Genomic DNA, 26,313 nt, shown 5'->3' with positions numbered 1-26,313 from the left:
TAAACATGGTTTTCTCTGTTTTGTAGTATCCATTTTGGATAGCTTCAGTCCTCTGGGATCCTTCTTTTCCAAGTTAGCATCATGAACAAGGGCCTTTCCCATCCTCACCTTTTTCAATTCCCCATGCTCACCTGTTTTACTTCCAGTAGATTGGCTTCTCCCTGAAATTATGTTGGTGATCCCTAAAGTTTAAAAAATGAAAAGGACTGAGAATCTTGATATTTTAATTCTTTCAAGAGAGATTTCCCCCTTCTACTTTCTACTTTCAAAGTTTCATAACTATGAGGCTAGGTTCTCTGAAAAAATGAAATATTCAAAAAACACGTCCCCAGCAAATTCTGGCTAATCCTGTTTGAGATTCTGAATCCCAAAAGTAGAGGCAATATGGTCTCCTGGTATAATGTGGTATATCCCAGTACTTCAGTACACAGTGCTAAGTCAAACACATTGGAAATTGCTAAACCAGAACTCCTCTCCTTTTCAGGCTCTTTGCCTGTGTCCACCCTTTAGGTCCTGGAGAGCCCAAGGAACTACCTTTGTCTGTTTTCTCTTCTCCCTGTATGTAAATAACATACAGTGGGTTATTTAGGGCTAATTTAACCCTAAATAACTCATTAGTACCCATAGTTTCAAATATTATTTGTAAGCAAATGACTGACAATTCTCTATTCCAGTACAGGCTTCTCTTCTGGGCCTCAGTCACCTTCATCAACTCTTCTGGACATCACTACCTAGAAACCTCAGAGTAATTTGAACTCAAATGATCAAAATCAGACCTTACTGTATCATCTATCAAATATTATTTTTAATTCCCCTAGTATATTCCCAAACCTGGTAGATGGCACCATCATCTATTCACCCAAGCATTCAAATCATGAAGTAGGAGTCATCTAAATTTATTCCTCTCCTTTATCTCCTCAGCCACACTTGTTGATTCTAACTGGCCAACATCTTGCACACTCTTTCTGCCTCTGCATCCCCTTATGACTAGCTTATTTCAGTCCCTAATCATCTGTCACTTCCAAGAGACTTCAAACTATACAACATACCTCCACCCTTACTCTTACTCTCCTTTCATATCAATCTTCTACCTGTGACAAATTAATCTTCCCAAAAAATCCAACCTGGGCATGATAATTAACCTCTTTAAAAATCCCTTCTCCAAAATTGACCAATGGGATCTAATTAAACTAAAGAGCTTCTGCACAGCAAAAGAAACTACCATCAGAGTGAACAGGCAACCTACAAAATGGGAGAAAATTTTCGCAACCTACTCATCTGACAAAGGGCTAATATCCAGAATCTACAATGAACTCAAACAAATTTACAAGAAAAAAACAAACAACCCCATCAAAAAGTGGGCGAAGGACATGAACAGACACTTCTCAAAAGAAGACATTTATGCAGCCAAAAAACACATGAAAAAATGCTCATCATCACTGGCCATCAGAGAAATGCAAATCAAAACCACAATGAGATACCATCTCACACCAGTTAGAATGGTGATCATTAACAAGTCAGGAAACAACAGGTGGTGGAGAGGATGTGGAGAAACAGGAACACTTTTACACTGTTAGTGGGACTGTAAACTAGTTCAACGATTGTGGAAGTCAGTGTGGCGATTCCTCAGGGATCTAGAACTAGAAAAACCATTTGACCCAGCCATCCCGTTACTGGGTATATACCCAAAGGATTATAAATCATGCTGCTATAAAGACACATGCACACGTATGTTTACTGTGACACTATTCACAATAGCAAAGACTTGGAACCAACCCAAATGTCCATCAATGATAGACTGGATTAAGAAAATGTGGCACATATACACCATGGAATACTATGCAGCCATAAAAAGGATGAGCTCATGTCCTTTGTAGGGCCATGGATGAAGCTGGAAACCATCATTCTGAGCAAACTATCGCAAGGACAGAAAACCAAACACCACGTGTTCTCACTCATAGGTGGGAATCAAACAATGAAAACACTGGGACACAGGGCAGGAAACTTCATACACTGGGGCCTGTCATTGGGTGGGAGGAGGGGGAAGGGATAGCATTAGGAGATATACCTAATGCTAAATGACAAGTTAATGGGTGCGGCACACCAACATGGCACATGTATACATATGTAACAAACCTGCGCATTGTGCACATGTACCCTAAAACTTAAAGTATAATAATAATATGACAAAAAAACCCTTCTCATTGCCCATGGAATCAACTTTTTAATTTTTTGTGTTATAATTGAGGCCAATATTATAATATTCTCATAGAACATAGAATAGATGAGTGATCTTTTTTTCTTCATTTCATGATATTTCTGTCCCAATTTTGCAATCTAGAAGCTCTAAAAACTTCCCAACATTCCCTCTTTCAATGTTCTCTCAACATCTAGGTTGTTTTCCACAAGTATATTGTATTATTGTATTATAGTTCCCTGAAAATTCCATATTGTTTTACATCCCCCAGACATTTTAATAGAAAAGAGAAAATATTCTTTTCTGTCCCAAGTTTTTTCAAGTAAACAAAAGACCCCCAAGATGTCTTAAGCTTATTTCAGTCATCTTTTATTTATCCAGCCTGGAATTCTTGGTTAGTGGTGACTTTATTTGATATGACAGTAGTATGAGCAAAGACAAGTGTGGAAATATTTTACCTAAAAAAATTCCTGTCCCCATTTAGGTATCTACTTCTGGGAAGCTATGTCCTAACAATGATGTTTCTAATTAAATGTTTAGTTCAGGGTATTCCACAGCATTAATATGACTACCTTCAATGGACTTCAATAACTCTTCAAATGAAAAGTTTTATCATCTCCTATCAGGGCCTAAATTTCACTAGTAATTAATGAAATCCCCGTTTGTAATTAATTTCTAGTAGTGGTATTGTTTAGTAATGAAGTTGTAGTTCCTCGTAGTAGAGAAAGAAGTTGAGATGACTTAATTTTGAAATCCAGAAAATATTTCATGTTATAGTAGAAGAAATATTCTCAAAGAAGATGGCCTTTTGCCTGAGGTACTCAGAGACAGCTTTCTTTTCTAACTTTGACTAATCCCTGTCGAAATTTCCAGCAAGTGTGATGAAAGAAGATATTCCAGGGGATGTGAAATAAAAATGAAATTGAGAGAAAGATAGTAAAACAGAGAGAGAAAGAGAGAGAGATCAAGAGAGACAGAGACCATAGTAATGACTTTTTTTTTTTAACCCAGAGAACAGCATAGACTTGGAAAAATTCACATCTCTTATAAGCCGTCCAAGGGCTTTTCTATGCAAAGAGAAACAAAAACCATATTTTCTCCTAGGCTTTCTCATCCCCCAAAACCAACTGTGGCAAAACTCTCACTCTGGAGCCCTTTTGCTGTGGTTAAATACTTTGTAAAGAAGTGCTTTAACTTTGCACATCAGTTTTACTTCCTGTGGTGGGGTTCCCTCACGTTTCATAGGGATTTCTTGGAAATATGAGGGTGAATTTTTTTTAATTAAATTTCTTGGAACTTTAGTCATGAGGATAAACCCATGAGAATAGGTTTAATATGCAATAGAAGTCCAAGATGGACAAATTAAACACCTTTACTAACCAAGACTGGCATTTTCTAGGCTCCTGAAAACTCCAGCTGACCACGTGAAGGCAAGATGGATAAAGGATTCAGAATAACATATCATTCTAAGTTTCATAAAAATCACATCGAAAAAGCTGGTATGGAGTGGCAAGTTGGAAAAAAAGAAAAACAAACAAGCAAAAACAAGACCCATCCATCTGCTGTCTTCAAGAGCTCCATCTCACATGTAATTATACCCACAGAGTCAAAATAAAGAAAGAAGGATCTACAATGCAAAAGGAAAGCAAAAAAGATCAGAAGTTGTTATTCTTAAATAAAAGACTAAACCAACAACAGCAAAAAAGGACAAAGAAGGGCATTACATAGTGAGAAAGTGTTCGATTCAAGAAGAAGAATTAACTGTTCTAGACATATATGCACCCAGCATTGGAATATCCAGATTCATAATGCAAGTACTTCCAGACCCACAAAAAGACAGCTGCACAGTAATAGTGGGGGACTCCAACACCCTACTGACAGCATTAGATTGATCATCAGGGCAGAAAACTAACAAATTATTGTGCTCACTTCAGCAGCACATATACTAAAATTGGAATGATACAGAGAATATTAGCATGGCCCTAGTATAAGGATGACACAAAAATTCATGAGGCATTCCATATTTTTTAAACATACAGCATACCAGAATCTCTGGGTCACAGCTAAAGCAGTGTTAAGAGGGAAGTTTATAGCGCCAAATGCCCACATCAAAATGTTAGAAAGATCTCAAAGTAACAACCTAACATCATACCTACAGGTACTAGAGAAACAAAAGCAAACCAACCTCAAAACTAGCAGAAGACAGAAAATAACAAAAATCACAGCTGAACTGAAAAAAAAATTACGATGTGAAAAACCATACAAAATATCAATGAATCTAGGAGCTTGTTTCTTGAAAGAATAATTAAAATTGATAGACCACCATCTAGACTAATAAAGAAGATCCAGATAAACATAGTCGGATATGACAAAGGAAATACTACCACTGACTCCATAGCATTACCAAAAAACAACAACAGCAACGACAATAACAAAAAACTCTCAGAGACTACCACAAACGCGTCTATGCACACAAACTAGAAAACCTGGAAGAAATGAATAAATTCCTGGAAACATATAACCTCCCAAGATTGAACCAGGAAAAAATTAAATTCCTAGACAGACCAATAAAGAGTTCTGAAATTGAATCAGTAATCAAAAGACTGCCAACCAGAAAAAGCCCAGGACCAGACAGATTCACAGCTGAATACTACCAGATGAATAAAGAAGAGCTGGTACCATTCCTAATGAAACTATTCTAAAAAATTGGGAAGGAGACACGCCTCCCTAACTCATTCTATGAGGCCAGCATCATTCTGATACCAAAACCTGACAGAGACACGACAAAAAGGAAAACTTCAAGACAATAACCTTGATGAAATAGATGCAAAAATTCTCAACAAAATACTAGCCAACTAAATCCAGCAGCATATCAAAAAGCTAATCCACCATGATCAAGTAGGCTTTATCCCTGGGATGCAAGGTTGGATCAACATACACAAACCAACAAATGTGATTTACCACATAAACAGAGCTAAAAACAAAAACCACATGATCATCTCAATAGATGCAGTAAAGGCTTTTGATAATATTCAATATCCCTTTATGTTAAAAACCCATAAAACACTAGGTATTGAAGGAACATACCTCAAAATAATGAGTCATCTATGACAAATCCACAGCCAACATCTTACTGAATTGGCAAAAGTTGGAAGCATTCCTCTTGAGAACTGGAATAAGACAAGGATGCCAACTTTCCCCACTCATATTCACCATAGTACTAGAAGTCCTAGCCAGAGCAATCAGACCAGAGAAATAAATAAAAGGCATCTGAATAGGAAGGAAATAAGTCAAACTATCTTTGTTTGCAGAAGATATGATTCTATACCTAGAAAACCCCATAGTATCTTCCCAAAAGCTCGTAGACCTGATAAATAACTTCAGCCAAGTTTCAGGACACAAAATAAGTGTGCAAAAATTAATACCATTTTTATACATCAACAACATCAAGGCTGAGAGCCCAATATAAAAACACAGTCCTATTCACAATAGCCACAAAAAATAAAATACCTAGGAATACAGCTAACCAGGGAGGCGAAGGAGCCCCCTACAATAAGAATTACAAAACACTGCTGAAAGAAATCAGAGATGATACAAACAAATAGAAAAACATTTTATGTTCATGGATAGGAAGAATTAATATTATTAAAATGGCCATACTGCCCAAAGCAATTTACAGATTCAATGTTATTTAAATCTACCAATGACATTCTTCACAAAATTAGAAAAAAAAGGTATTTTAAAATTCATATGGAACCAAAAAAGAGCTTGAATAACCAAGGCAATCCTAAGCAAAAACAACAAAACTAGAGGTATAACATTACCCAACTTTGAACTATATTACAATGCTACAGTAACCAAAACAGCATGGTACTGGTACAAAAACAGGCACACAGACCAATGGAACAGAATAGAGAGCCCAGATATTATGCTATACACCTACACCTACAACCATCTGATGTTTGACAAAGCCAACAAAAACAAGCAATGAGGAAGTGACTCCCTGTTCAATAAATGGTGCTGGCATAACTGGCTAGCCATGCAGGAGATTGAAGCTGAACCCCTTTCCTTATACCATATACACAAATCAACTCAAGAAAGATTAAAGGCTTTAATGCAAAACCTAAAATTATGAAAACCCTGGAATATAACCTAGGAAATGCCATTTTGGATATAGGCCCTGGCAAAGATTTCATGACAAAGATGCGAAAAACAATTGCAACAAAAACAAAATTTGACAAATGGAACCTAATTCAAGTAAAGAACTTCTGCACAGCAAAAGAAACTATCAACAGGTTAACAGACAACCTACAGAATGGAAGAAAATACTTGCAAACTATGCACCTGACAAAGATCTAATATCCAGAATCTACAAGGAATGTAAACAAATTAACTAGCAAAAAACAACCCTATTAAAAAGTGGGCAAAGGACACGAAGAATTATTTTTCATAAGAAGGCATATACATAGCCAACAAGTGTATGAAAAAATTCTCAACGTTACTAATCATTAGAAAAGTGCAAATCAAAACCACAATGAAATACCATCTCACACCAGTCAGACTGGCTATTATGAAAAAGTTAAAAAACAACAGATGCAGGTAAGGCTGCAAAGAAAAGGGAATGCTTATTCATTGTTGATGTGGATGTAAATTAATCCAGCCACTATGGAAAGTATTCTGGAGATTTCCCAAAGAACTTAAAACAGAACCACCATTTGACCCAGCAATCCCGTTAGTGGGTATCTATCCAAAAGAAAACAAATTTTTCTACCAAAAGGACACATGCATTTGCATTTTCATCGCAGGATTATTCGCAATAGGAAAGACATGGAATCAACCTAGATGCCCATCAATGATGGACTGGATTTTTAAAATGTAGTATATACACACCATGGAATATTATACAACCATAAGAAAGAACAAAATTATGTCCTTTGCAGCAGCATGGATGGAGCTGGAGATGCAGCTGGAGGCCATTATCCTAAGTGAATTAATGCAGGAACAGAAAAGCAAACACTGCATGTTCTTACTTATAAGTGGGAGCTAAACACTGGATACTCATGGATATATGGACAGCAACAATAGACATTGGGGACCACTATAAAGGGGAGGAAGGAGGGGGCATTGAAAAATTGACTATTGGGTACTCTGCTCAGTACCTGGGTGACAGGATCATTCATATTCCAAACCTAAGCATCAGGCAATATACTCAGGACATGGAATAAACCTACATATGTACCCCCCCGAATCTAAAATAAAAGTTGAAAAAATTTAAAACATAAAAAAAGACTAGTGTATGGAGAAAATCAGTCTGAAGAGCAAGGGCCCAATCTTGATTTACCTGACATGTCTCTTCAAGTGAAATACAAAATCCTGTTTCAGCTCATCTTCCCATTCATTCATCACTACCACAAACTTCAGCAAAGAACTGTTGAGAACGCAAAACAAACCACTCACCAGTTGCCATTCCAACTCCAGTGGCAACTCCAACATCTGTAGAAGTCATAGCCTCTGAGAAGAAATAGGAGAAAGTGATACAGAATGCAGACATTTGGAAAAATGTGTAACAGTCTTACTTTATGTAATATCTCTACGGGAGCCATCGCGTCCCCAGAAGTTCATGTAGGCAGGTTTCTCCAACTCTTTCATGACTCACTTGTGTTGAAACTCCCAGGTACAATGGTCATGCCAGTAGTTATCCCAGTGGTAACTGCAATGACAAGAGGAGATAATCAATTTATGAATTCCTTTTCATCTAAAATTAGGATTTGGTTTAGAAAAAAAATCATACGTTTCTCAAGTGAACTAAGAGGTTTATCAGGAACTTTCTTGCCTTAAGTGATACATCATGCATGGTCTCATGATATCATTGTATTGCAAATAAGTAACCGGCAATTCACAAGGAGTAAACTATTTATATCCTGGTAATTTGTACTCAATGATTGAGGAAAAAGTCCACTAAGTTCATTATAGCCAATTTGATTTAGTTTAAGATGAAAAGAAAAAATAATCATTTGATTGCTAGTGCTCACCTATTTTACTTCCAGCCTCAGTGGTTCCACCATTGCCCAAAGAAGTTGTGGCTTCTAAGTGAAGGGAGAAAAGAAGTAAATTCAGAAGAATCCTATAACTGAGAAAATCCAGTGGTATTCCCAGGGTATGGCAAGGAGTGTGTATGTTTGGGGGGAGGGAATCAGTCATATTCCATGACTGAAGCCCCTTATATTCCCTATTAGGTTACCTGTGTTGGAACTTCCAGCTGCAACTGTTGTGCCAGAGACTATGCCAGTGGTGCCTAAAGCAGGCAGAGAGAAAAATAACCCAAGTTGTGATGCATTTACCATCCCAAGAAGAGCACGGACAACAATGACTATCTATGACTTGAAAGCAGCAGAAGACCTTTCTTGTGCTATCCTGTCACCATGAAGTGTGCTCTCCATTTTTAAATTCAGAGTCACAGTAAACACATTAGTTTGTAGTCCAGCCTTGATTATTTGGCTCCTTAGAGTTAAATGTCAGAGGTTTCGGGGTCTTTTTCACACTTACCTATTTCACTTCCAGGGTTTGGCCTCTCAGATGTGCCACTGGTAGCTTCTAATGAAAAGAAATGAAAACAATATTTGTGTAAAGGTATTCAACTGCATTCAATAAACTTATAACATCCGTATTCCAAAATATGACACATCTAAACCTCCAGAGTAACTTCTATCATCTCTGCTGCCTTAAATAGAACTATATGGATTTATATTGCCTCTGTAGGTAACGGGGTAATAGGTTGAATGTTAAAAGGGGAATATTTCTGGACTCTGAGCCTCTTTTTCTATAATTTTAGTATAAGGTTTGGCCCCAGGAGAAATGATATGAGTTTTATAAATACAAGCTTTGTTTAACAAATATCTCTATGAAAAGGCAAAAGCCCGATGTAGATTTGTAGGAACTCAAGAGTTGCCAATTCTTTGGCCAGGCGCAGTGGCTCATGACTGTTATCCCAGCACATTCGGAGGCCAAGGCAGGCAGATCACTTGAGGCCAGGAGTTCAAGATCAGCCTGGCCAACATGGTGAAACCCCATCTCTACTAAAAATACAAAAAAAAAAAAATATCTGAGTGTGGTGGTGCACACCTGTAATCCCAGCTACTTGGGTGGCTGAGGTAAGAGAATTGCTTGAACCCTGGAAGTGGAATTTGCAGTAGGCTGAGATCACACCACTGCACTCCAGCCTGGGCAACAGAGTGAGACTGTCTCAAGAAAAAAATAATATATACATTTGTCATTTTTTCTCATTTCTCATTTTTTCTCATGTATGTTAATATATGCATATATATTTTTGTGTGTGGGTATATATATAGATATATATTTGCCAATTCCACTTTCATTGGTTATGCTTCCTTCCATGGAAGTTATATCTTCTGAGAATAAAAAGGAAGAAAGTAGCGAGGGCTAACAGAAAATCATCAAAAGATATAATGTGCCATTGCTGCAGTTAGCCCCCAACCAAAAAAAAAAAAACCAACAGCAGCTGTTTCCTCATTAACTCACCTGTGTTGAAACTGCTAGGTGAGATGGTGTTGCCAGAGACCACTCCAGTAGTACCTAAAAACATAATGGAAGGGTACTACTATATCAATTTTATTCTTATAATAAAAGTACATTCTATAATAGAACGAGGCAACTACAGAATTCTTCATTATGCAAAAAGAACATTTTCAGGGATAGCTTGTTCCAAAGTTATTTTGTGTGTTTGCAAATGTAATGCTCCATTCTCACGATAAACTTGGTGGGGGGAGGGTGCAATGTGAGGTGGTGGTGGAGTCTCAATGAGAACATCTCTTTTTCTGGACTCAATGTCAGTAAAACAAACGTACTTTATTTACCTAGTGGAATGCTAGTGACTTGGCTACCTGATACCCCTAGAAGAGGAGCAAAGCAGGACTGATTACCTGTTGAATTTTCATTTGGGCAAAATATTGGTGTTGTAGAAATTGTAGTGCTCTAGATGAGTTGAGGCATGACAAAAGAGTGTAGTGGTATAGTGTAGTGGTGATTTAGTATCATGGTTAAGAGGACGGATTTTGAAGCCAGAGTGCCTGAGTTGAAATCTGTTGTTTAATCGCTGTGCGATCTTCATTCAGTTAGTGAATATCTTTGAGCCATAGGTTTTCTCATCTGGAAAGTCTGTGAGAACAATAGCGCTTACCTCACAATTTGGGATGAGGGATAAAAGAAATAATAATGAGAAAAATGTGTAGTAGTGTCTGGAACATAGTTCATGCTAGAAAGTGTTAGCTACTATTGCTTTTATTTTAAGTGAAAAGTGAGCAGGCTAGGAAGCTTGTGTGCTCACCTGTATTCATTCCACTTCCTGTGGTCCCAGTGCCTCTAAAGGATGTCGTAGCTTCTTAGAGAGGAAAGATAGGAAAATATGAGGTGAGAGGAATTAGCATTGTGAGGAAAGTGAAGGATGCACTATTCTTGATAACAGAGCCACGGGAGGCACTTTACTACTAAATCGTTCTGTGGAGGACTCTCACCAGCTGGCTGGCTCACCTGTGTTTGAACTCCCAGGTTTAGATGTGTTGCCAGAAGCTACCCTAGTCTCTCTGTCACCCAGGCTGGAGTGCAATGGTGCTATCTCTCACCGCAACCTCCACCCAGGTTCAAGTGATCCTCCTGCCTCAGCCTCCTGAATAGCTGGGATTACAGGCTCATGCCAACACACCTGGCTAATTTTTGTATTTTTAGTAGAGAAGAGGTTTCACCACATTGATCAGGCTGGTCTCAAACTCCTGACCTCATGTGATCCACCCACCTCAGCCTCTCAAAGTGCTGGGATTACAGGTGTGAGCCACCATGCCTGGCCTGTGTTTTCTCATGCATAGTTTTATTCCCAAATCAAATAAAGATGCAAATTCCTCAACAGAGGACTCAATTTTTCTGGAATTCAATGGCAGTAAGACAAGTGGCTTTCTTTCCTGCCATATTTACCTATTGTGCTTCCAGTTCCTTGCTTTGCTGACCCTCTAGTGGTAGCTCCTAAAAGGATAAAAATAGAAAACCTTTTTAATATAAAGGTAGACTAGAGTTAAAGGGATAACTACTGTACATTTCAGTCATTATTGTGCTCAAGGAAAAATATATCGTTCGAGGCAAATCTGTGTGCATTTTGGCCTTCTGTTGACCTGAAATAGAACCCTCTGAGCCAGTAATTAATTTTCCTGATATACCTAAAATGGAGATAACTAAAATGGAAAAAGAAAACTTTTCATACAATTATCACTTTCACTCTCATTTGCAGAGACATATATGTGAGGCTTGGCCCTGGAAATGGAAGGAAATCTGCCCAAGTTAATTCAAAATCAAGTAACAAAACGCTGATCTTAGATGAGAGTTCCTCGAAAACTCCTCCTTGAAAAACTATCCTATTAAGAAGCAAAGTATAATTGTAATTTATTATCACTCAAAAGTCATACATACATGCACACACACACACACACACACACACACACCCCATTAATTCTCACCTGTCTTCCATCCCACTACAGTGGTTCTATGGACTTCTGTGGAAGTTGTGGCTTCTGGAAGAAAAAGAGAAGCAACGCGTAAAGGATGAGGACTTAGAAGGACGGGGAAATATACTGTGATGCTCTTACAGAAGAAGAGCAATGTGAAAGACATTTTTGCCATCTTATTTCCAGAAAGGGAGCTTTCTTCTCAGCTTGTTAGCCTACCTGTACTGGAACTTCCAGGTGCAACAGTTGTGCTCAAGGCCGCACCAGTAGTGCCTGAAACGAGAAGGCTATGGTGTCATCATGAAGACTCTTTTGCATGGAGGCAGTCTAGGTATAAAATAAATCTGTATTTCCAGGGCCATATCACTCTAATTGTGCACTGGCCAGCTCCGGGAGGCACCATTGACACAGACTAGTTTGTCTATGTGGCTGTTCTATGGGCATGTTCTTCCACTGACCTTTTTGCTCCTGGATTGAATTATGTATTTTTCCTATATTTTAATTATTTTGTTCCTTCGGTAAACATTTATTGAGCCCTGTTTAGTACTAGGGATCAGTAAACAGAGACTTTTTTCTCAAGAAGCCTATCTTTCAGTAGGCTTACCTAGCACATATAATATAAAACCCTCAAATGTGAGACAAAATAATTTCTTTAACATATTTACTGGTTTTACTTCCAGTGACTTGATCATCTGATGCACCAGAGGTGGTTCCTGATGATTAAAAGTAGGAGAAAAGATTCTGAGTATGTTTTGACGTGTAATCAATCACTGAGGAAACCATTCAGCAACTTAATATTTAAAGCTCAGGATGGAAAGCAATTGCTGGTTCATTTTAGTCATCTGTTCACCTGAGACAGAACCTTCTGGGCCAGTCTTGACTCCAGCTGATTCTGTAGTAATACCTATAATATCCACTGGGTTAATAGTCCAGGGAATTACAGCTCCTACTACCCTCTCCAGAAATCTATGTCTTAAGGCCGGGCATTGGAAAAGGCTGGTTCACAAGCCAGCTCAGGGGAATGGATGGGAGCACCTGCCCTCCCTACACGATAATCTTTCAGATCCAGAAGCAAACTCATGACACGACTCAATGGCCACGCTAACCTCCAAGACCCCTAGTTCTCAGTGATTTCACAACAGTGACTCTGACGGCTTCTAAGGAAGCTTTGGCCTCTGGAAGAGGAAATGAGGCAGAAAAGATGTTTGGGGTTACATATTCCTCCTTGAAATTAAACAAGTGATGACTGCCACTGAAAATATTCATTTACCTATAACAGAACTTCTAGGTGCAACAGTTGTGTGAGAGATGGTGCCACTGGAACCTGGAATCACTAAGAGGAAGAAACTTATGCCATTTAATTTACATTAACAGATGGATTAGAAGAAAAACATTATGTTTTTTGTTAACTCAGAGGGCCTATTCCAGAATTCCTCATACACCTTTCAACAAGGATACTTCATTCCAAAAAAGATTAAAAAAACCAAAGGCTAAGCTCTCATATTAGAAGTATCCTTATTCTCTGAATACTGGTAAATATCGGGCAGATACTCACACTTTCCCATGCTCACCTGTTTGACTGCTGGAGAGTTGGCTCCCCAGTGCAGTGGTCATGGATCCTATAGAAGAGAAAAGAGAGAGAATATTCTGCTGTCTATAAATGTAAAAATTAGAGTAAAACACTAGTATTCTGAAATTTGGGGGCTTGGACAAAGATTTCCATAGGAGATCACTCTGTATTTATTTCAATCAATTTGAATTGTTAGAACTATTTCACCAACTTCCCATTTTTACCTGGGACTGTTACTGCTTCAGTGATTCCAGAGAAAGTTGTAGCCTCTGAGAAAAAGGGAAAAAGAATAGCAGTGAGGGCAAAGATTAGAAGAATCTGAGAAAAGCATGGTAGGATCACCCAGGGAGACACCTCATTGAGGAGCCCTTCCCAAACAGGGGATCCTCCCAGCCTGGTGCTTTACCTGAGTTGGAGCTCCCAGGGGCAACTGTTGTACCAGAGGGCACTTTAGCTGTGCCTAGGCAGGAAAGAAAAGAAAAAGATCAACAGAGCGACACATTTGTAACTCTTAGAAGAACGTGGCCAGCATCATGTCTACCTGGGACCCTGGAGCAGCAAAAGATACTTCCTGGACCTATAACTGACAGGAGGTGGCATTTTCTGTGTTTACCATGTACCTTTGTAAGGCCAAGGTTAATGCAGTGGCTAATGTGCCTGCTGATCATTTTTGCCAAGATTGAAGGTCATATCAAAGGCTTTCTCCAAATTTACCTGTCTTATTTCCTGGTGCTCCTGTGGTGGCTCCTAATGAAAAGGAAAAGAGAGGAGGAGGAGGAGGAGGAAAAAAAGGGGAAAAAGAAAGAAGAAAGGACATTTTGAATTTTTGCCCTTGAACTAAAATGTGAAATCTTAATGATTTCTATGCCAAATACAAGTCAGTACTGTCATGATACACATACTGAGTTATTTTCAAAGGAAAAACCCTTTCAGAGCCACAGCTACTGTAACTCTCCTCTCTAGAGGCCTTGAACCCTGATGCTAGTCCTAGAGAAGAAAAAGCCTTTTGGAAATTTGGGCCCAAGTTGTTCCAAATCTGAAAGGAAATCCTGGTTCCTTTGAAAGAGCTTCAAAAGGAAATGAAAAACTCTACTCCACATTAAAGAGATCCTTTGCATAATCTATGCAAACTTTCTATAACTTAAAATTATTCCAAAATAAAAAGTTCATTGAGAAAATGTTTTCCCTAACAAATCTATCAAAATACAGCAGTAAATAATGAAACCCCCATAATCTTCACCTGATTTTATATCTGCTCCAGTGGTGCTACTTCCTCCTAGGAAAGTTGTGGTCTCTTAAAGATGGAAAGAAAACCAAAATTAATTGAGTGTTAAGGAAAAAGGATGAGCTAGGTGATACCATTACATGAAGGAGTCCAATTCAAAATGTCTTGCCACCTACTAAGTTAGAAAAGAAACTTTTCTGACTGCAAAGGTGATGTAAACCTTCAATACACCAGGGTATTTTTTTTAATGGGGAATAAAATAATTTTAACTCATACGGTTCTTAATTAGACTTTAGGTAGCTCTTAATTGGAATAAGATATGTAAACTTCTTAATGAAAATGTTTATAGTAAGGAACTCATCAATGATAGATATACTCACTACTATTATCATTTTCATTGATTTAAGTATCAGAATTTTCATGTGCAAGAATTTTGCCAGAAGGAGTAGGGACAGTCTCAAGGCTGGCCACAAACTGCCTTTGCTTGGATGTCCTCTCTTCAAAAAAAAAAAAAATTGCCAGCAGCTACCACATTGGAACTTGGAATTAGAGAGGTATAGGAATCAATATCTTTATTCTTTACCCAAAATAAGAAAGAAAATGGCTGAGGATGAAGGTGAGGAAACTGTGTTTTCTCAATGTGCCAACAAGCTCTTTTTTAGATGTTTCTAGACCCAGGAGTTGAATCTGTATGTTTTCCATGCACCATTTCTATCTCAGAAAATTTAAAGACAAAAATTTCATTATCTCAATTACTTCCTTTAGGTATCAATGAGAGAAAGAAAGACATTTCTCTCCAATCACCCAACTGATTCTCTGTGCCTTAGCTCCATGGTGAAGTCTCCCTGAAGCAGAGGAAAGGAAGACAAAGGAGTCTGAGTGTCACGTTTGGTAATTAGGTAAAATCCTGCCAATCTGATAATGCTTGTTCTGAAAATACTCTTCACAGGAAGTACAAGCATTAGATGTGATTCAGGCAACGTTGTCTACTGGGAAGCAGGTCGTGCTTCATCAGGGCTTACCTGCAGTGGGTCCAGTGCCAATCACTCCACTTGCTCCAGGAGAAGTTGTAGCTGCTGAGAGAGTGAAAAAAAAAAAAAAAAAAAAAAAAACAAAAAAAAACACGAAAACATTCCGGGATTTAGAAAGGGAATGGTCTGCTTTTGCATAGAAGCAGCAAAAGGGAAAACATATTATTGTAGAAAGCATCCAAGAAATGGCTCTGTGCCAAATTGTGGACTCACCTGTGCTGAAACTTCCAGGGGCAACTGTTGTGCCAGGTGCCATCCCAGAGGTGCCTGAAACACAAAGGGATTGAGGTGACCATGGTGAATGAGTAAGTCAAATGAAGACCTGAATCTAAAGGAGATATACTATATTTATTTTTTATAAAAGAAGTCATTTCCCCCGAGGATATGGCAGTTGATGAACTAGATGCATTTGCCTGCTGTCAATGCTTCACAACTAGAGCAGACAGAGACAGTGTCCTCAGCTTCAGGCACTTCTGGAGTTTGATAAAAGGGAAACTAGATGGATTTCCCCAGTGCTCACCTGCTTGCTTTCCTGGTGCTGCAGTGATGCCTGCTGTGAGACAGAAAGCAGGGGGGAAAATGTTTTAAATGTGCTGAAACCATCAGATGCAGGAGAAGATAAAAAGTAAGAAAATGTGTAAGCATGCACACACATATAAATGCATGTGTCCTGCGTCCATGGGGCTCTTTTGTATTTCACACACTCTCATGGAAAACTTTCTGAATTCCACCTCAAATGCTAGTGACAGTTGTAACACAAATGGAGAAATTCCATTCCGTCCTCAGACATAAATCTGTAAGTCTCCATTCTAGAATTCTTAGATTTAAAAAAAAAATTGTATCTCCACCAGCAAAACTATCTTGAATCACTTGCAGCATCCCTAAATAAAACACAAACTCTCTCAAGCAAAGCTTAAGAGACCTGATACTTATGATGCCAAATCAGGGGCTGTTTCTTCTCACCGGTTTTGAATCCAGTTCCGGAAGTACCAGTCTCTTCAATGGAATTTGTGGCCTCTAAGGGAAGAAAGAGTGGTGAAGTCTGTGAATTTGGAATACTGAGAGAGGATACTGAGGAGGGACTTTATCATCGCAGCCCTAAAAGACATAGCATGAGATTTGACATTAAGTAAGACACATTTCCTTCTTGTTAGGCTACCTGTGTTAGAACTTCCAGATAGAATGGTCATTCTAGAAGATTCTCCCATCATACTTGAAATGAAAAAAATAATAGAAATGGAATAATAGAGCATTGTCTCCCCATTTAAGCTTGGAAGGATCAACATGGCAACCCTAAAGCATTGAAGCCCTTTCCTGAGAACATTCTATTTCTATAAAGAACGGAAAATGAAAAACTTTCTAGCACTTCATTTTCCAGGCCAACCAGAGATGAATGTGTTGCTACTGGGTTTCTCTTTCACTATGTCACAAGGGTAGACACCAATAACAGACAAACAGAGAGCCAAATCATGAGTGAACTCCCATTCACAATTGCTTCAAAGAGAATAAAATACCTAGGAATCCAACTTACAAGGGATGTGAAGGACCTCTTCAAGGAGAACTACAAACCACTGCTCAACAAAATAAAAGAGGTCACAAACAAATGGAAGAACATTCCATGCCCATGGATAGGAATAATCAATATCGTGAAAATGGCCATATTGCCCAAGGTAATTTATAGATTCAATGCCATCCCCATCAAGCTACCAATGACTTTCTTCACAGAATTGGAAAGAAACTACTTTAAAGTTCATATGGAACCAAAAAAGAGCCCACATTGCCAAGACAATCCTAAGCCAAAAGGACAGGGCTGGAGGCATCATGCTACCTGACTTCAAACTATACTAGAAGGCTACAGTAACCAAAACAGCATGGTACTGGTACCAAAACAGAGACATAGACCAAGGGAACAGAACAGAGCCCTCAGAAATAATACCACACATCTACAACTATCTGATCTTTGACAAACCTGACAAAAATAAGCAATGGGGAAAGGATTCCCTATTTAATAAATGGTGCTGGAAAACTGGCTAGCCATATGTAGAAAGCTGAAACTGGATCCCTTCTTACACCTTATACAAAAATTGATTCGACGTGGATTACAGACTTAAATGTTAGACCTAAAACCATACAAACCCTAGAAGAAATCCTAGGCAATACCATTCAGGACACAGGCATGGGCAAGGACTTCATGACTAAAACACCAAAAGCAATGGCAAGAAAAGCCAAAATTGACAAATGGGATCTAATTAAACTAAAGAGCTTCTGCACAGCAAAAGAAACTACCATCAGAGTGAACAGGCAACCTACAGAATGGGAGAAAATTTTTACAATCTACCCATCTGACAAAGGGCTAATATCCAGAATCTACAAAGAACTTAAACAAATTTACAAGAAAAAATCAAACAACCCTATCAAAAAGTGGGTGAAGGATATGAACAGACACTTCTCAAAAGAAGACATTTATGCAGCCAACAGACACATGAAAAAATGCTCATCATCACTGGCCATCAGAGAAATGCAAATCAAAACCACAGTGAGATACCATCTCACACCAGTTAGAATGGCCATCATTAAAAAGTCAGGAAACAACAGGTGCTGGAGAGGATGTGGAGAAATAGGAACACTTTTACACTGTTGGTGGGACTGTAAACTAGTTCAACCATTGTGGAAGACAGTGTGGCCATTCCTCAAGGATCTAGAACTAGAAAAACCATTTGACCCAGCCATCCCATTACTGGGTATATACCCAAAGGATTATAAATCATGCTGCTATAAAGACACATGCACACGTATGTTTACTGCAACACTATTCACAATAGCAAAGACTTGGAACCAACCCAAATGTCCATCAATGATAGACTGGATTAAGAAAATGTGGCAAATATACACCATGGAATACTATGCAGCCGTAAAAAGGATGAGTTCATGTCCTTTGTAGGGCCATGGATGAAGCTGGAAACCATCATTCTGAGCAAACTATCGCAAGGACAGAAAACCAAACACCACATGTTCTCACTCATAGGTGGGAATCGAACAATAAGAACACTTGGACACAGGGTGGGGAACTTCATACACTGGGGCCTGTCATTGGGTGGGAAGAGGGGGAAGGGATAGCATTAGGAGATATACCTAATGCTAAATGACGAGTTAATGGGTGCAGCACACCAACATGGCACATGGATACATATGTAACAAACCTGCACATTGTGCACATGTACCCTAGAACTTAAAGTATAATAATAAAAAGAAGGCATTTCTGAAATCGACCTGTCTTACTTCCTGGTGCTCCAGTGGTGGCTCCTAATAAAAAGAAAAAGAAGAAGAAAAAGGATGAGAAAGAAAGAAAGAGAAGAAAAAAGAAAATTTTGAATTTTTATCTCTGAAGTAAAACATGACAACCTAATGGGTTCTGTGCTGAATACAAGTCCACACTATGATGATATGCAGGCTATGCTCTGCTCAAAGGGAAATCATTTCAGAGCCGAAGCTACTACAGCTCTCCTCTCCAGAGGCCTGGAACCTTGAAGTTAGTCTCTAAGAAGGGAAAGCCTTCAGGAAATTTGGGCCCACATGTTTACAAATCCAAATCTAAGAAGAAACTCTGTTTCCCCTGAAATATTACAGCCTTAAAAGAAATTTAAAAGTACACTCCACATTAAAGCGATTCTTTGCATAATCGATGCAAATTTTCTGTCACTTAAAAACTCATTGTTAAAAAATGTTTCCTCTAAGAAATCTATCAAAATGCAACAATAGATAATGAATACTGCAAAATATTTACCGGATTTTATTTCAGTTCTAGTGGTGCCAATTCCACCTAGGGAAGTTGTAGTCTCTTAAAGATGGAAAGAAAACCAAAATTAATTGAGTATTAAGGAGGGATGAGCTAAGTGGATGTCAAGATGTGCAATAAGCCTAATTCAAAATGTCTTGTCACCTACTGTTAAGTCAGAAGAGAAATCCTTCTGACTGTAAACATGATGGAAACCTTCAATATCCAAGTTTAATTGTTAAATGGTGAGATAAAATATTTTCAAATCATATTGTCCTTAATTGAAATTTAAGTGTTTCTTAATTGGAATAAGTTATTTAAACTTAATTTCAAAAGGTATACAGTCAGAACTGAAATTAATCATAAATGATTGATGTGCTTATTACTATTATCATCCTCATTTATTAAGTATTAGATTTTTCACTTGCAAGCATTTTGCCAGTGGCTACCACATTGAAACTTGGAATTAGAAAGTGATAGGAATCAAAATCTGAATTCTTTACCCATAATGAGAATGAACATGTCGTATCATGAAGGTGTGGGAACTATGCATTTTCTCAAAGTGCCAAGAAGCTCTTTTCAGAGGTTTCTAGAACCAGGATTTAACATATATATGTTTTCCATGCACCATTTCTGTCTCACAGAAAATTTAAATGACAAAACTTTCAATAACTCAATTATTTCCTTTAGACATCAATGAGAGAAATAAAACCATTTCTCTCCAATCACACAACTGATTCTCAGTGCCTTAGCTTCATGGTGAAGTCTCCTTTGAACAGAAGAAAGAAAAACAAAGGAATTTGAGTGTCAGGCCTTTAGTCATTTAGGTAATATCCTGCCTATCTGGTAATCTATGTTCAAAAAAGACTCTTTACAGGAAATACAAATACTACATGTGATTGAGGCAATGTTGTCTACTGGGAAGGAGGTAGTGGATTGTCAGTGCTTACTTGAAGTGGTTCTAACCCCAGTCATTCCACTTGCTCCAGGAGAAGTTGTGGCTTCTGGCAGAGGAAGGACATGAATGGAAAAGATTCAGGGGGGGATGGAATGGAATGGTGATGCTTCTGCATTGAAACACTCAAGAGGAAGATATTATAGCAAGCACCCATAAAAGGATTCCCCACCACACAGTGGATTCACCTGTGCTGAAACTTCCAGGGGCAACTGTTGTGCTAGGCGCCACCACAGAGGTGCCTGAAACACAAAGGGATTGAGGGGACCCAAATCTTAAAGGGATATGCTGTATTTATGTATGTATTTATTTCCTACAACATACATCTCTCTCTGAGCATGTGGCTGATGGTGAACTACATATATTTGCCTGCTTTCAAAAATTCATAACCAAAGCACATAGAAAATGTTTCCAACTTCAAGCACAACTACAAATTTGATAAAAGGGAAACTAGATGCATTTTCTGGATGCTCACCTGCTTGCCTCCCTGGGGCTGCAGTGATGCCTACTGTGAGGTACATAAGAAAAGAGAAAAAAGATTTAAATGTGTTGAAACTTCAGATGTTGGAGAAAATATTGGGAAAGCCAATTGTGAGATACATACGCACATATGCATGCATGCATCCTGGTTCCACGGGGCACTTTCCTACCTCACACACATTCACACATGTACACACAGAAAACTCTCTGACTTCCAGCTCAAATGCTGGTGATACTAGTAACAAAATGGGAAAATCCCATCCCATCCTCAGCCTCAATGAAGGGGGATTCAATTTTAGAATAAGTAGTCTTTCAAAAAAGATTTCTCCCTAATAACAAACCTGTATTGAATCACTTGCAGTGTCTTTATAAAAACCATAAACACCCTCAAGGAAAGTTAAAAGACCTAATCTAGATGACCCCAAATTATGGGCTTTTTAGTCTCACCAGTTTTGAATATAGTTCTGGAAGTTCCAGTTTCTTCAATGGAAGTTGTGGGCTCTGAGGGAATAAATAGAGTAGGGAAGTCTGTAAGTTTGGAATACTGAGGAGATACTGGGGTGTTATTTTATCATAGCAGCCCTAAAAGAGATACCATGACATCTGACATTAAATATGAGGCACTTTATTCCTGTTAAGCTATGTGTGTTAGAACTTCCAGACATAATGGTTGTTCCAGAAGATTCTCCAGTGGTACCTAAAAAGCAAAAGGGATAAATGCAGCAATAGAGCATTTTCTCCCCATTTATGCTTGGAAGCATCAATGTAGCCCTAAAGCACTGGAAGCCCTTTCCTGAGGATACTCTGTCTCTGTAGCAAATGGAAAATGAACAACTTCTAGCACTTCATTTTCCAGGCCAACCTGAGATGGATGTGCTGCTGCTGGGTTTCCCTTTTACTATAAGGCAAAGTAGAATAGGGTTTAAATCATGCTGACCTGTTTCCCTTCCAGGGACATATCCTCCTGATGTGCCAGAAGCGCCTACAGGAGAAATACAGGAGAAATCCTGCTTAAGGTTTTAACCTTATAAGCAGGAGTTTTTGATACAGCTGTAGGGGCATTTAAATAATCAGTTGACTTCATGAAGCTTTCTAGTGAGGAGAGAGAAGAAATAAACATCATGTATAGTTAGATTAGAAAAATGACAGAAAGTGTCCAGCTGTGGGTGGAAAGGTAAATTGGGTAAAGGATGGCTGGATGTTCTGGAAGGATGGAATACATGTAATAGACTCTCAAGCCTCATATCAGAAAAAAACGTCTCCATAAGCCAGGGTACTGAAGACAGCCTAGCTGAGCCATCTGAGATCATGGAATCACAAGCAGAATAACTGACCAGATATAGGACACAATATGGCCCCAGAGAAAATTCCCCCTCCCTCAAAAGCCTTCACATTATTTGTTCCCTGTATCCACCCAGATAGAGAGATGATGAGAGCCTCAGGCCTCAGCCTAACAAGCTCACCTCCCGTTGGTCCTGCCTGGGTGGTCCTGCTGCCTCCTGAGAAAGTTGTGGCCTCTGACAAAGAAAGGAATTGGATGTATGAAGACTGCACAGGACATTCTGGGGCCCCATAAGCTGTATTGCCCAAGGGGCCATGTTGAGAGTTCCTGACCTGTGTGGGCACTTCCAGCTGCCAGAGTTTTACCCTCAGTAGTACCTGAAATAAGGGAGGATTGTGATTAGTTGGTCAATCTGTTGTCATTAATGAAATGGTTATAGACTCCTATACAAAAAAAAATTTATTAAATACACCAGAAAAATTATTTCTCTACAGTTTCTGTTTTTGTTTGTTTGTTTGTTTTTAAGAGTTAATCCATATATTGCCCATGGAACATATAGTTCCTTTGGCAAGTTTATAGAGAAAGTCCTCTACCATGGAGTTCCTTATTTAGGGTATTGTTACAGATAGATAGATTTGGGCCCACATCACCTCTGTAACTGTCAGAGAATGGGCTCCATGATGCCCTGATGAAGGGTCCTTAGACCCAAAGCACAAGACATAAGGAGGAAATGTTGAAGTGTCTGAACTATATTTATTAATGTTAAATATTGATCATCTGCTAAATGTTTTTCTAGTATGCCAAATATGGGAAATTCAGACTTTTGCCATATTCTAGCAAGACATGGAAAATCATATCAATGTACACTTAGTTCCTTAACTGAGCTCACCTGTGATTGTTTCAGCTCTTGTTTTTCCACTTTCTCCTAAAGAAGTCGTGGCCTCTGTAAAAGAGGGAAAAATAATAGCAGTGAGGGCAAAGATTTGAAGAATCTGAGAAAAGCATGGTAGGATCACCCAGGCAGACACCTCACTGAGGAGCCCTTTCCAAGCACTGGTTCCCCCCACCCTGGTGTTTTACCTGAGTTGGAGCTCCCAGGGGCAACTGTTGTAGCAGAGGGCACTCCAGCTGTGCCTAGATAGGAAAGAAAAGAGAAAGATCAACATAAAGACCCTTTTATGACCCTTGAAAGAATGTGGCTGACAGCATGTCCATCTGTGACTTCAAAGCAGGAAAAGACGCTTCCTGGTCCTATAACTGACAGGAGAGGCATTTTCCATGAGTATCGTGTTCCTTGGCAAGGCTGAGGTTAACGCAATGGCTAATATGCTTGTCCTGATTTTTTTTTTTTTTTTTTTTTTTTTGCCAATGTTGAAGTTCATTTGAAAGGCTTTCCCCAAGTTTACATGTCTTACTTCCTGGTGCTCCAGAGGTGGCTCCTAATGAAAAGCAAAAGAGAAGGAGAAGAAGGAGGAGGAAAGAAAGAAAAAGAAGGAAGAAAAAAAATTTTGAATTTTTATCTCCAAATTAAAATATGGGCATCTTAATGATTTCTACACTGATTTGAAGCTAGTACGCTAATGTTATATAGACTATGCTCTTTTCAAAGGGAAAACCATTTCAGAGCCAGAGCTATTATTGTAACCCTTCTCTGCAGAGTCCTAGACACCTGAGGTTAGTATCTGAAAAGGCAAAGCCTTTAGGAAATTTGGGACCACATATTTACAAATCCAAATCCACGGAGAATCTCTGTTTCCCTTAAAATATTATAGCTTTAAAGGAAATTTAAAACCACATTCCATGTTAAAGTGATTTTTGCATTATCAATGGAAATTTTCTGTAACTTAAAATTATTTCAAAATTAAAAGTTCATTTAAAAAAAGTTTTTCTATACAAAATCTATCAAAATACAACAATAAATATAAATGCCCCAAAGTCTTTACCTGATTTTATTTCTGCTCCAGTGGTGCCACCTCCTCCTAGGGAAGTTGTGGGTTCTTAAAGATGAAAAGAAAACTAAAATTAATTAAGTATTAAGGAAGAAGGATGAGCAAGTGGATGTCACTACATGAGATAAGCCCAATTCAAAATGTCTTGTCACCTACTAAGTCAGAAAAGAAGACCTCCTGACTGTAAAAGTGATGGAAACCTTTAATACACACATTTAATTGTTAAAATAGGGAGATAAAACATTTTAACTCACATGGTTCTTAGTTGGACCTTAGTTATTTCTTAAATGGAATAAGATATGTAGAATTCTTAATATAAAAGGGTATATAGTAAGGAACTCATAAATGATAGATATGCTCACTACTATCATCATCATTTATTGCTTTAAATATTATAATTTTCATGTGCAAGAATTTTGCCAGTGGCTACCAAAATGAACTTGGTATTAGAGAACCATGAGAATCAATATCTCAATCTTTACCCATAATGAGAAGAAAATGGCCTACAATGGGGTAAGGGAGCTATGTTTTCTCAGCGTGTCAACAAGCTCTTTTCAGAGTTCTAGAATCAAGAATTCATTTATATATGTTCTTCACACCATTTATATCTCATAGAATATTTAATGACAACCATTCCAATAACTCAATTACTTCCTTTAGATATCAGTGAGAGAAAGACATTTCTTTCTAATCACCCAACTGATTCTCAGTGCCTTAGCTCCATGCTGAAATCTCCTTGAAGCAGAGGAAACGAAGATAAAAGAGTTTGAAGATCTGACATTTGGTTATTAGGTAAAATCCTGCCTAACCAGTAATCTTTGTTCAGAAAATGCTCTTCACAGGAGGTACAAACAGTAGATGTGATTCAGATAACCTTGTCTACTGGGAAGCAGTTAGTAGTTCATCAGTGCTTACCTGCAGTGGGTCCAGTCCCAGTCATTCTACTTGCTCCAGGAGAAATTGTGGCTATTGAGAGAGGAGGGACATAAATGAAAAAGATTCAGGGGCCTAGGGATGGAATGGTGGTGCTTCTGCATAGAAGCACCAAAGGGAAGACATTATTGTAGCAAGCACTCAAGAAATGATTCCTGTGGAATCAGTAAAGAAACTGTGGACTCACCTGTGCTGAAACTTCCAGAGGAAACTGTTGTGCCAGGTGCCACACCAGAGGTGCCTGAAACACATTATACCTCTTTTAGAGTCAGGTCTTCATTTGACTTACTGACCATTATGACTCAGTAAGTCAAGTGAAGACCTGACTCTTAAAGGGATATAATGTATTTATTTGCCACAAATGAAATCTCTTTTTTTGAGGTTGTGGCAGAGGGTGAACTAGATGTATTTGCTTGCATTCAACAATGCACAACCAAAGCAAATAGAGAAATACTGTTTGCAACTTCAGGTGCTTCTCCTGGAAATTTAATAGAAGGGAAACTAGATGCATTTCCCTAACATTGACAAACTTGCTCCTCTGGCACAGCGATGCCTGCTGTGAGATAGAAAGAAGGGGAAATAAGGTTTAAATGTGCTTCAAACTAGATGTGGGGCAAAATATTGACAAAGCAAAGTTTTACCCATATACAGATAAACAGATATGCATGCATGCATCCTGGTTCCATGGAATTTTTTTCTATTTCACACACATACACACACTCACACACACACACACACAAGGAAAACATTCTGAATTCCATCTCCAATTCTGGTGATAGGTGTAACACCACTGGAGATATCTCAACCCATTCTCAGACCTGGAGCAGTGAGGCTCAATTCTAAAATTAGTAGATTTCAAAAAAAAAAAATCTATTTCTATAGCAAATTCATTTTTAATTGCTTGCAGTGTACCTAAATAAAATGTAAATACTCTTAAGAGAAGCTTGATTCCTAATCTGGATGACCCCAAATCAGGGACAGTTTATTCTCACCAGTTTTAAAGCCAGTTCCAGAAGTACCAGTCCCTTTTGTGGAAGTTGTGGCCTCTGAGGAAAAAAAAGTAGGAGAATAGTGACATCCGGGAATTGGAATACTGCAGAGGATATTGGGGTATTACTTTATAATAGCATCCCTAAAAGAGATATCATGACATCTGACATTAAATAAGAGGCATTCCCTTCCTGTTAAGCTACCTGTGTTAGAACTTCCAGGTATAATGGTCGTTTTAGACAATTCTCCAGTGGTACCTAAAATGCCAACAAAGGGAAATGGAGCAATAGATCATTATCTCCCCAGTTAATCTTGGAAGCACCCATGTGTGGCCCTAAAGTACTGGAAGCCCTTTCCTGAGGACACTGTATCCCTGTAGAGAATGGAAAATGAACAATCTCCAAGTACTTGATTTTC

At 38.5% G+C, this 26,313-nt stretch overlaps 1 protein-coding gene and 1 non-coding gene across 2 annotated transcripts in view; one reads left to right on the top strand and one right to left on the bottom strand.

Moving 5' to 3' along the window:
- MUC19 (mucin 19, oligomeric) overlaps positions 1 to 26,313 on the bottom strand; it is a 180,252-nt gene that overhangs the window by 13,695 nt on the left and 140,244 nt on the right. Inside the window, 41 exon segments of the mRNA XM_030822800.1 lie at positions 132 to 182; positions 7,655 to 7,708; positions 7,854 to 7,907; positions 8,230 to 8,283; positions 8,439 to 8,492; positions 8,744 to 8,791; positions 9,737 to 9,790; positions 10,542 to 10,595; positions 11,183 to 11,230; positions 11,719 to 11,772; positions 11,926 to 11,979; positions 12,372 to 12,419; positions 12,977 to 13,039; positions 13,278 to 13,326; positions 13,493 to 13,545; positions 13,683 to 13,736; positions 13,991 to 14,023; positions 14,517 to 14,570; positions 15,524 to 15,577; positions 15,746 to 15,799; positions 16,053 to 16,085; positions 16,496 to 16,549; positions 16,692 to 16,744; positions 17,472 to 17,475; positions 18,803 to 18,835; positions 19,317 to 19,370; positions 20,258 to 20,311; positions 20,451 to 20,504; positions 20,738 to 20,770; positions 21,190 to 21,243; positions 21,680 to 21,724; positions 22,206 to 22,259; positions 22,357 to 22,401; positions 22,914 to 22,967; positions 23,105 to 23,158; positions 23,431 to 23,463; positions 23,968 to 24,021; positions 24,889 to 24,939; positions 25,094 to 25,147; positions 25,899 to 25,952; positions 26,100 to 26,153. Of these exon segments, the coding sequence (XP_030678660.1) occupies positions 132 to 182; positions 7,655 to 7,708; positions 7,854 to 7,907; positions 8,230 to 8,283; positions 8,439 to 8,492; positions 8,744 to 8,791; positions 9,737 to 9,790; positions 10,542 to 10,595; positions 11,183 to 11,230; positions 11,719 to 11,772; positions 11,926 to 11,979; positions 12,372 to 12,419; positions 12,977 to 13,039; positions 13,278 to 13,326; positions 13,493 to 13,545; positions 13,683 to 13,736; positions 13,991 to 14,023; positions 14,517 to 14,570; positions 15,524 to 15,577; positions 15,746 to 15,799; positions 16,053 to 16,085; positions 16,496 to 16,549; positions 16,692 to 16,744; positions 17,472 to 17,475; positions 18,803 to 18,835; positions 19,317 to 19,370; positions 20,258 to 20,311; positions 20,451 to 20,504; positions 20,738 to 20,770; positions 21,190 to 21,243; positions 21,680 to 21,724; positions 22,206 to 22,259; positions 22,357 to 22,401; positions 22,914 to 22,967; positions 23,105 to 23,158; positions 23,431 to 23,463; positions 23,968 to 24,021; positions 24,889 to 24,939; positions 25,094 to 25,147; positions 25,899 to 25,952; positions 26,100 to 26,153 (2,019 nt within the window).
- On the top strand, positions 4,119 to 4,225 carry LOC115837469. The gene has a single exon (XR_004032501.1). It is a non-coding gene; the product is annotated as a U6 spliceosomal RNA (small nuclear RNA).

Source organism: Nomascus leucogenys, chromosome 11 (assembly GCF_006542625.1).
Source record: "Nomascus leucogenys isolate Asia chromosome 11, Asia_NLE_v1, whole genome shotgun sequence".
In the NCBI taxonomy this organism is placed as follows: Eukaryota; Metazoa; Chordata; class Mammalia; order Primates; family Hylobatidae; genus Nomascus; species Nomascus leucogenys.
This window is presented reverse-complemented; position numbering and strand designations above follow the sequence as displayed.